Source organism: Polistes fuscatus, unplaced genomic scaffold (assembly GCF_010416935.1).
Source record: "Polistes fuscatus isolate 324 unplaced genomic scaffold, CU_Pfus_HIC Scaffold49, whole genome shotgun sequence".
NCBI lineage: Eukaryota > Metazoa > Arthropoda > Insecta > Hymenoptera > Vespidae > Polistes > Polistes fuscatus.
The window spans coordinates 182,531-193,320 of NW_025113128.1; the positions used below are offsets into that span (position 1 = coordinate 182,531).

Consider the following 10,790-nt stretch of genomic DNA (forward strand, 5'->3'; position numbering starts at 1 on the left):
GGAATATATCTAGGAAGATTGTGTAAAAATTTAAGACCGATCGGGTAAGCCATTTATAAGAGACCGATGCCACCGACTTTGAAAATACCGTTTTGAGAAAAACGCGTTTAAAGTTTCAAAGAGACGTTTACACAAAGTTAAAAATTTTTGTTTGCAGCTTACGTGGAGTGAAGAATATTTTCCGGATCAATTTGAAATTTTCAGAGAATATACTTAAATATATGAACATTCCAACAATGCAAAAAAAATAAATAGATTTTTTGAAAATTCTAACTGCGTATAACCCCTTAACCAAATAAATTTAATATTTCAACACGAATAAATATAATATAAGCTAATAAATAGATAATTCTAAAAAAAAGCAGTTCAAGACATGAAAATTTTTAACACAAATTTTTTTCAATTTTCTTTTTTATTTAAAATTATCTTTAATTTGAAATCAGGTATTGTGTTTTTCAAAAAAATGATATCAGATTTATAATCAGCCATCTACAAAACTTTAAAATACTATTTTTCAAAAAAATTAAACTACATTTTCATATGCATCCTGCGTTTTCAATTTCAGATCTTTGATTGTTTTAAAAAGTAATATTCGATAATTGTTTCTGGAGTCGCTGATTGTAAATCTGATATTATTTTTTTGAAAAACAAAATAGCAGATTAAAAATGGCGGACATTTTTATTAAAAATTAATTCGATCATTTTTAAAATTATTACATGGGGTTTTTGGGAACGCTGATTACGAATCTGATATTATCTTTCCGGAAAAACTAAATGGCAAACGATTTCATTGAAAAGTGATTAAATCTATTAATAAAAAGTCTGTATTTGGAAGTCTGGGTTTCTATGTTGTAAATGTAGGCCAGTCAAAAAGGGCAAAACTTCGACTTTTTTAGCTGAACACTTGCAAATCTAATCGAAGGGTACGTTGATGACGCTGAATCAAATGGAGCTAATGTTTTGCAATAGGATTCCGCGTTTTTGAGAAAAAAGGTAAAAAAGGGTAAGATATGGCCTTAACTTAGAATCTAGACATTTAATCGAAAAAAGTTTCAAACAAAAGTTGTAGAGAATTGAAAAATACATAAAAAATGTTCTATGGTTTATCTTCGTATCTGCAAAAAAATCGAGAAATATTGAAAAAAAGTAATTGTAGAGTGGGGCGCAAAGTCCCGCCTCTCCGTCGACTTTTACATGCGAGCGGGCTAGTGTGCGTGCGAGCGTTCGTGTGCACTAATTGACAAACGAAGGATCTTCGGCAATCTTCGGGACTCTCGGTCTTGAATGAAAGTGCGAGCGAGAAAACAAACCAATATTTCTCTGTTTTTATTTGTTCATGCGATTGCGAGTATTTTTGTTTTGGCCATCGATAGTTGAGCGTTGCGTATAAGATTTTTTCTTTCGGTAGCAAGCATTTTTCGTTTTGGCCATCGAGCGTCGAGCGTTCTGTATATCTATATATATAGGCGTATAAGCGCGGCGTTTTTGAATCGAATCTTGATGTTCATGGCACGCCGTTTTTTTATTTATTGTCAAAAATAGTGAACCTTGAATAAAAGAAAAACAATAATTTATTTTAACAGAAACCTTTATTATTTAGTCGAGAGTAAAAATAATGAATTAATTTTGTGTCTCGACACATAAAATTAATTAGTATAATTAATTGATATAAATATTTTGCCTCACAAAAATTTATTTGTATATCAAATTGAATACATATTTGGAAAAGAAGAATTTTATATCTACACATATAAAAAACTGGTGTGTGTTGTACTTATGTACGGACGTAAGAAGTTATACTTCTTTGACGTACCAAAACGAATATAGCATCAATAACCTCAAAAATAACTTCAAAAAAATAATTATTATCTTATTTATTTATACATGAGGAAGAAGGGTTTAATTAAAATAAGAAATAAAATAAGAAATAAGAAATAAAAAAATTTATCAAATAATAAACTTTGAGGTAAATTTTCTTCGCCAGGTGCTATACGTAAATATTGTTCTTCATCTGTTCGCTGACATCATTTTGTTCAACTTTGTCGTGAATTTGATTATCATTAAAAAATCAATCATCAATTTTAATATCGTACATTCTATACAACAGAGACGGTATTAAAAATTGTGGCCAAGCTTTAATTGTACGCTTGTTAACAATGCCATGTAAATAATTAGATCGGTGAATTTTCTTACGTTTAATATGTACATTTATACAATAATCGTCATAAATATTTCTTGGAAGAGATTTGACCATTGTACTAACTGAAACAGGCACGTTAATTACTTGACCATAAATGCCGTATTGACCATTCACATGTCTCAGACGTCTGATTTGCATAAAAGGAATACGAGGCGAAATTAATCTTTCAGAAACTAAACCTAAAAGTGGTAGATGCTGAGGTACATCTGGATATTTGAAGCCGTTATATGTTGATATTATAGAAATATTTTTCTTGTTTAAAGCTTGTATGCATGTATTACAAAGCTTAGTATTTTCCATAGGCACATTAGGTATAATTTGTGTTAGAATATACTTATGTTCATTAGATGGCTCTTTTAAATCCTTTTTAAACCACTGTTTAATCTGTCACATACTGAGCATGGATGTCCAAATGAATTGTCCAAGAATTTTATTTTAAATTCCTTATGAGCTCGTTTAAATTGATGATAATTGCTACATGGTAAAGAAGGATCTAAATCCATATCAATTTGCTCGCCAGTGAAATGATTAATTACTAACTGGTCTGAAGAGTTATAATAAATAGATTCGTCTGATTGAGGTAATTCCTGATCCATGATTGTGTCTTGGTTTAATGAATTGCGTTCTTCATCCGGTACAATGTCTTGATTAGACAATACATGTATAATCGAAGCGTCAGCTAAATATTGATTATTTCGTGCTCGAAATCGTGAACTTTGCTCCATGTTTGTTGATGTAATGTTTTTTGATGTTATACGATGATGACATGACTTTTCCTACGAAGAAGATAATCTTTACATTTCTCTGCATTAGTTTTAGGCATATTGAAAACGGAAATTTAAATGTATACTGATCCTTGTCAATAAGAAAGCTGCAAGAGATTATAGTTTAATAATAACTTCAAAATTAAAATAATTAAAATAATTAAAATAAAATAAATAAATTTTCAATAATTAATTATAAATAATTAAATTTAAACCATAGATAAATGTGAACGCTTAATTTTAATTTTTGTATTGTTGCTAAGGAGAATAGTTGAAGATCTATATATATATAAGTCCGATCGGCACTATTGTTTTATTAATTTAAATCGCAACGTGTCCAGCAACTTTCTGTACGATTTTCTGGCCAATCTTTAGTGAATCTGAAAACTTAAGCCACACAACATTTACTTATCCATCTTCATTGTATTTAATATGAAATAACTACAATTTTCCCGAATGCCAATCTATACTTTACATTTGTAATAAAATAAAAATATAACTTCAATAAAAACTTTAATAAAATAAAGATATTAAAACAATTTAAATAAAATACAATATTAAAAAATTAATAAAATAAAACAACAAATAAGAAAAAAGAAAAACTCTTGGTTAAATCAATACAAAGTAATACTATATTGACTCGTCAGGCAAAAAGCCTTGTAGCATAAAAGCTCGGTTGATAATTAAATTAATAAGGAAGCGGTTTAAACAAAAGATTAAACACGTATCTCACCTCTTGCTCGCTTCGCTTGTATACAGATTAAACAAAAAGGTTCACCTCGTTTAGGAAGTATACGGAATACTTATAATTTTCTTATTTCGCTTCTAGCTTAAATCGCTTTGTTCGTCGCTTTCTTTGTAAATTCTTCGCTGCTTATCTAATTGTTAGACAATATTGAAAAGAATACTTTATCGGACAACAGGCACACAAAGCATACGCACTCCTCTCCGCCCTTCAAACAACCAACCCACACCCTCAAAAGCGAGTATGGTGCAAATTGTTGAGACTGTGTGTATCGCTATACTATGCAAACCTCTATAAACTGAAATTTAGTCAATGTTGGTGTGTTATTGTGTAGGGCCTATTGTTACCTATCTAAATTTACAGTCTCACCCGGTGAAAGAATTCATAGTGCACTTTTCTCTTTACATATAACCATATTCACAGCAAAACCTTCTTAACGTGAATTGCGCAGCCCTGACGCAACCCTAAGTTGTATTTTTGTCAATTAATAATTCTTATATTATTATTATATTTATTTTGGAGAAATAAACATGAAATAAATCTATACTACTATTAAAAATAATAAATGTAAATTACGAATAAATGTAGTGATTTTTTTTAAATTTTATATTCATTTAACATATTATCAAATGATAACTGGATGAGACATTACAATCAGTTTTAATAAATATTTTCTAAAGGTTTGCTAAAGGGAAATTTAAAAGATAATGTACACTATTTTTATCCACGTTTTATTTTGTAATTATTTTGACAAGCAGACAGCTTATATAAATATATTCAACTATAAGTTAGAAGCTTAAAATCACTTAATAATTTTCGTGATTATCGAATGTACCAATAGATTCTGAATTTATTTATCGTTATTGAATCAAGTAAGATATTAACAAGCTGAATTAGTTTTAAGGATATTTAAGCATTTTCTTATATCCAGTTTAAGGCAATGTTCAAACTGAACTTATCTATTCGAACAACTTGAACAATTTCTAGTAAAAGCATCGGCAAGTATTAAATTAGAAACACATGAAAAACTAAATATCGAAGTTTCTTAAAAAAGAATACAAAATGTAAAAATTACTCTCTTGTTAGATTTACTGTTTTGTTACAAATTAACTCTTGTTTATTTTCGTTTACAATACGTTATTATTTTAAATTTTTGTCTAATAGTGTATACTATTATACTAAACATGAGGATTATTAAAAAAAATGTATTCATTATCAAACAAATTATTACGATTAAAAATAATAAAAGAATTATTATAAAATATTAGAAAGCTAGCGTTCATGGTGTAAATTCAGATTTTTTAACTGCTCTCTAATGATTCTTTTCAACGATATCATTAACTATCGCAATATTAAAACCTTAACATAAAGAAACTAACAATCGCAATTAGATTATCTATAGTTGTGTTCCAATATAAATACATGATTTTAGGGAAAATATAAAAAATATAAAATTTTAGTTATTTAATGGGAATAAATTTTACTCGAAGTGGTTGCATGGAGTTTAAAGTTAAACCTGTTGCATTTCAACATCATCAATGTTATCGACTGGTTCCACGTAGAAATTTCGCACTATATAAGCTACTATCCAGTTTAAGCTCTAACATTGCATATTTTTGACCTATAATAAAATAAACACGTAAATAGGAAGTTACATTTGTTAGCAGTACTTACGACATTTACCAATACAGTTTCTTGGGCCTGCGCTGAATGGATATCTGAATAGGCTAATGTCCTTTAACATTTTCTGGTAAAAATCTATTCGGATCGAAAACATTGGGATCTGGCCAAAATCTTGGATTTCTGTGTACGCTATATATGTGAACAGCGCATGTCGCTCCCGATGGGACTACATAATCATCTAAAAATGAATTAATTATTTTCATTGGATTGGAAAAGTTAAAATCCACTTAAAATGTAACTATATTACGTACTTAGTTGCAAATCATGAGTTAAAGTACGAATATACTATGAACGCTTGGATATAACGGAGTGATTCCTTTATACACCTATCCAGTACGAAAATTCTTGAAGATCTTGCGATCGTCAGATTGTTAAGATCTTCAAGCATAATTGTGTTCACTTCGTCCCTTATACGTTGCTACGAATAAATATTCTATTAATTACGCAACACAAATACTACGCGAATGTTGCCGATCCAATGTTTTATTTTAATTATTTAATTGAATGGAAGGTACCTGGACATCTTGGTGTTTTGCAAACGACTCAAAGCAACATTATTGCCATTGCCGTTGTATCGTGACCCTAAAACAAATTTCTCACATTAGGTTAAAAACAAATTTTGCTTCCTTGCTACTATAGGTACCGATTCTAATAAAGAAAAGTTTCGACGATAACGTTTAATGTTTCGTGTAATTTAGACATTGCCTAAAAGGACTTAAACCTCACACATAAATGTTCCTTTGACTCATAAAAGATTTTGCAATCGATTGAAGATGCAGCGAGATAATTTGTTCTTTAGACATGTGTTTATTCATTACTTTTACCTCAATAAAAGCGCAATTAAAACACACCGCTTAATAATTGAAGCTTTTGTCAATGAAAATATTTGTAAAAATAGCAAATATCGTTTCATTGAAATGTTTTCGAAACCGTGATTTAGGAGATGTTTCCCTAAAAGAGCTGTTTCATAACAATCTAACTCAAATAGCTTAAAAGTATTCCAAAGCGTTATATGTTGCTGAAAAAAACCTGCATGCAATTAGAAAAATTTATAAGGAATAGATATAAGTACAACATATTTAAAACAGCAGCAATTAAGTTTTTTAGGTAACACTTTCTAATATCTCTTATTTGAATTAAATAATGACGCTTACCTCAACATAAAGTATCTACTTCCTCTCGAATTCCTTCATCATCAATTTGGTTACCATTTAGAGAAGCGGCTATGAGTAGATCGCGCATAGAGTCTTTTTCTATTTATCGAATCTGTGAAAAGAATGTATGAATAATATCTCTTCCTAAAATAAGCATTTATTTATTACAATAAATAAAAATACTTGTTTTTGTTTCATCCGAGTTTTGAAAGGATTGTGTTGTATTATCCATTTCTTCAAATTGGTGTAATATTTTCCATTAGTTTTTTCGTTGAAATTGTTTTCTTTCTGCAATTATCTATAATACATGTAACAATTTGCATAATCTAAGGAATTCAGTAATTGTAATTTGAGTTTCTTGCAAATTTGAGGGATTCCCTTACGTCTTTTGAAAAACTGTGTAGTGTGTTCAATACTTTTCTTGTGAAGTCGACCAACCTGAAGAAACGTCCAAATTATACAATGTAGAAGTACCAAGCTGTTAAATCTATCAAAACAAAAGTATTACCCCTTTGATCACATTCCTTCATAATCGACTAATACACTCCATAGTAATCGAAATATTAATTACCTGTATATAACGATTTTTCATGAAGCTTACCTCAAACATAAAAGTATCTACTTCCTCTCGAATTCCTTCATCATCAATTTGGTTACCATTTAGAGAAGCGGCTATGAGTAGATCGAGCATAGAGAGTCTTTTTCTATTTATCGAATCTGTGAAAAGAATGTATGAATAATATCTTTCCTAAAATAAGCATTTATTATATTACAATAAATAAAATACTTGTTTTTGTTTCATCCGAGTTTTGAAAGGATGTGTTGATATTATCCATTTCTTCAAATTGGTGTAAATATTTCCCATTAGTTTTTTCGTGAAATTGTTTTCTTTCTGCAATTATCTATAATAAGTGTAACAATTTGAATAATCTAAAGGAATTCAAGTAATTGTAATTTGAGTTTCTTGCAAATTTGAGGGATTAACTTACGTCTTTTGAAAAACTGTGTAGTGTGTTCAATACTTTTCTGTGAAGTCGACCAACTGAAGAAAGTCCAAATATACAATGTAAGAAGTACCAAGCTGTTAATAATCTATCAAAACAAAAGTATTACCCTTTGATCACATTCCTTCTTATAATCGACTAATACACTCCATAGTAACCGAAATATTTATTACCTGTATATAACGATTTTTCCGAAAGTGTGAACAGCTTCACGATACTTAGATTCAATTTCTTTTTTTTCCTTTAAAGAGGTACCGAGAGCAGTTTCTGCAAGTGAGCTTACATAAATTATGTTTTTTCTCTAAATATCAACAAATAAAGAGATATTTCTCGACTTACCACATATTATGTTTAGTGTATATTGCGTAATGAATGTTTGTAAATTTTTAACAACAGCGTCTCCTTGTCCTTCTTGTTTGAGGGATTCAACTAGGCAGTGTGCCTCTTTGTTGAAAGTAGTAACACTATGTTCCAGAATTTTAAAGTGGAATGCGGGTGTCAACATTTTCCGCCGTTTTTGCCATTTCTTACCTTACAAATGATACAAATCATTAAATATGAAAGAATATGTAAAGTTTTCATGATTTTCTTGAACTATCACCTGTACTAGTCAGCAATCCATAGGATAACCAAGGCGTCAACAAAAAATAAATATCTTTTTTATCAATATTTTCCGTGCTCGTCATCAGAACCTGTCAAGAAAATTCCTTTTTTCTTTGTTCGACAAAATTTCGGTTTTGGTTTATGTATAAGGATTATAGCGAAAATGGAAGAAAAAATTTAGCCTTCTTTTGTCATGTATTCATTTACCTTAATATCATCTGGATGAAGTAGAAATACTGTACAATACAGAAGGGTCCAGAGTTTGTAAATTGGAAAATACTTATTATTTAGTTCCCAAACTTGTTGAATCAAATAATGTGCTATAGAAACAAAATGTTCGTCTTATGTAAATATAGAATTTGGTAGAAAATATTTCATTTGAAAGAGTTTTACTTCTAGAAGAGCTTACATTGCTTTATACTATACACATTTCCAATTATGGGATATCCTTTTGGTCCTGGAATACCGTTAAGTATTCTTCCTTTTCTTCCATATCTTATTTTGCAGTGCAAAACAAATAGTAATAGAATTAAGCTTAAGAAGATCGTTAGGAACATAATATCTAGGAAATAAGTACAATATTTGCAATTAATATCTTTTAAATATATAGTAAAAGTCTGCATGAAGATGAAAAGAAAGGATCTTATATTTTTTATGTTACTTAGCATACGTAAAAATAAAGTAGAGTTACCTAATATAATTATGATATTGATCAGACTTATGGAAAAGCTAAATAACTGACGAATGTAATTACTGTTAATATTAATATATAGACTATTATATAGTCTTTCATGTTGACCTAACGCAAGACAAAACTAAAAAAGATTATGGATAGAAGATTTCAGAAGAAAAGTATCTAAACACACAGAGAATAATATTGAAGTTCAGAAACATGGAAATTTACGAAATTATATAAAAATTGCATTTACAATCTTACCGAACCTGTATTTGATACTGTTAAAGTATGGATCAGCGAAGGAAAGGACTTAACTATTTGAATGATTTGTTACGACTAGACTTATTTACAAGTGAGCTGTTCTTTTCTTCCTGTAACATCGAGTCTACTCTCTCTCTCTCTCTCACGCAGCGTCAAATCGTCGTATGCATCTCGCGTACTCACTCGTACTCACACTCACACTGTATAGCGCGCTCTAGAATATGCGTGAAAAAAATAGGCTTATATTATAACACGTCGATTTACATTTATACTACACATTCCACTTTACATATAATTGCTTATACAATACTCATTAATTTGCGGAATTTTCCGAGCTATTCTTTACACTATGCTTTGGTAAATATATCAGCAATATTCTCATTCGAATCAATTTTAATTACTTTAATTTTTTTTTCTCTCACACTCTTATGCACAAAATGATAATGAATGTCTATATGTCTTGAATTCTTTGTACATTTTCCATAGCTATCAATATATATTGCGCCTATAATTATAATAATTATGTGGGATTGGAAAATACGAACAGAAAGCTATCGAATATTCGATAACGAGCACGGTTAAATTTAGACGTATCTCGAATAGAAATAAAGTCGTATGTCAGATAAAACGTAAAAAGAAACACCAAGAGTCGAATAGGCAAGAAACGATAGTTGCTGAGAAGATACGCAGTTCGAGTTGTTGTTCGAAATTTCTAGAACCATCATTATCGAATAGTCGAATAAGCAAAGAGAAACATAAGAAAATAGCGTGTAATATTATAGTATGAAGGAAACAAGAAAGTATGAGTGTGTATGTGTTTAGCGTGGATGCGAGGAAGATAAGAAGGAGAGAGAGTATGTAAGGTGAGAGAATGGGCAGAGAGGAACGAGTTTGACGAGTGTAATCTGAGTGTATTGATGAGTTTGATGAGTATGAGTCTGATAAGAGTAAAGAGTATTAATGAGTATCACGAGTAAAAAGGGTAAGCGTTTAAAGAGTCTAGTAATAAAGAATGTAATAACAGAGTAATTTAGAGTATCTGTAGGGAAAAAATAATATTTCTTACAATTATATATTAAAATAAGTATCTTCATAAACTTTAATTGGATCATTTAAATTTACGTCAGGGGCATTTTCATTACCTCTCTTACAAATTTACAATTACTGCCTCTGATAACGCTACAGATTCTTTTGTACAGTTGTAATCTATACCTATTCCAAGATAATTTGTTATCTTACTCTCTTATTTTAAATTTAGTATAAATAGTATACTACTAATATACCAAAGCTCATTAAAATCCGTGGGGGCCTCAGTGTAAGGTCCCCTGGTGAAACCGAACACATGGATAATTCCTAAAAAATTAAGGTTAGCCGTATGATAAAAGTAATACACAGACTATAATTATGAAAATAAATTATGATACATACTTTTAGTGAGTACAAATGTAATCGATGAATTACACCGTTTTATGCACATGGGATGCACATCAATGCACACTATATATCACTGAACATTTCACAGCGTCTTCGCTCCCCCTTGAAAAGAAGTCAGATGCACGAGTGGAGAGACTACAAAGCATTTCCTTTTCAATAAAAAAATATACACAAAAAGAAGATCGAAAATGCGATGTGTAGGATGCTCCGTCTCTTACTCGCGTATGAATTTTATTTTGCGTTTCTTTTCCCGTCCAACTTTTGTT

The 10,790-nt window shown here is 29.9% G+C and overlaps 1 protein-coding gene across 1 annotated transcript; it reads right to left on the bottom strand.

Moving 5' to 3' along the window:
- Positions 1-5,935: 5,935 nt before the first annotated feature.
- LOC122521793 (cytochrome P450 4C1-like) lies at positions 5,936-10,105 on the bottom strand. Its single transcript, XM_043642533.1, has 10 exons — positions 9,091-10,105; positions 8,563-8,715; positions 8,361-8,473; positions 8,152-8,242; positions 7,890-8,081; positions 7,724-7,817; positions 7,536-7,638; positions 7,334-7,448; positions 7,148-7,263; positions 5,936-5,974 (listed from the first exon to the last, which is right to left on the bottom strand). The coding sequence occupies exons 2-10, from the start codon at positions 8,708-8,710 to the stop codon at positions 5,936-5,938; spliced, it is 1,011 nt and encodes a 336-aa protein (XP_043498468.1). The 5' UTR covers positions 8,711-8,715; positions 9,091-10,105.
- Between the last annotated feature and the right edge of the window lie 685 nt (positions 10,106-10,790).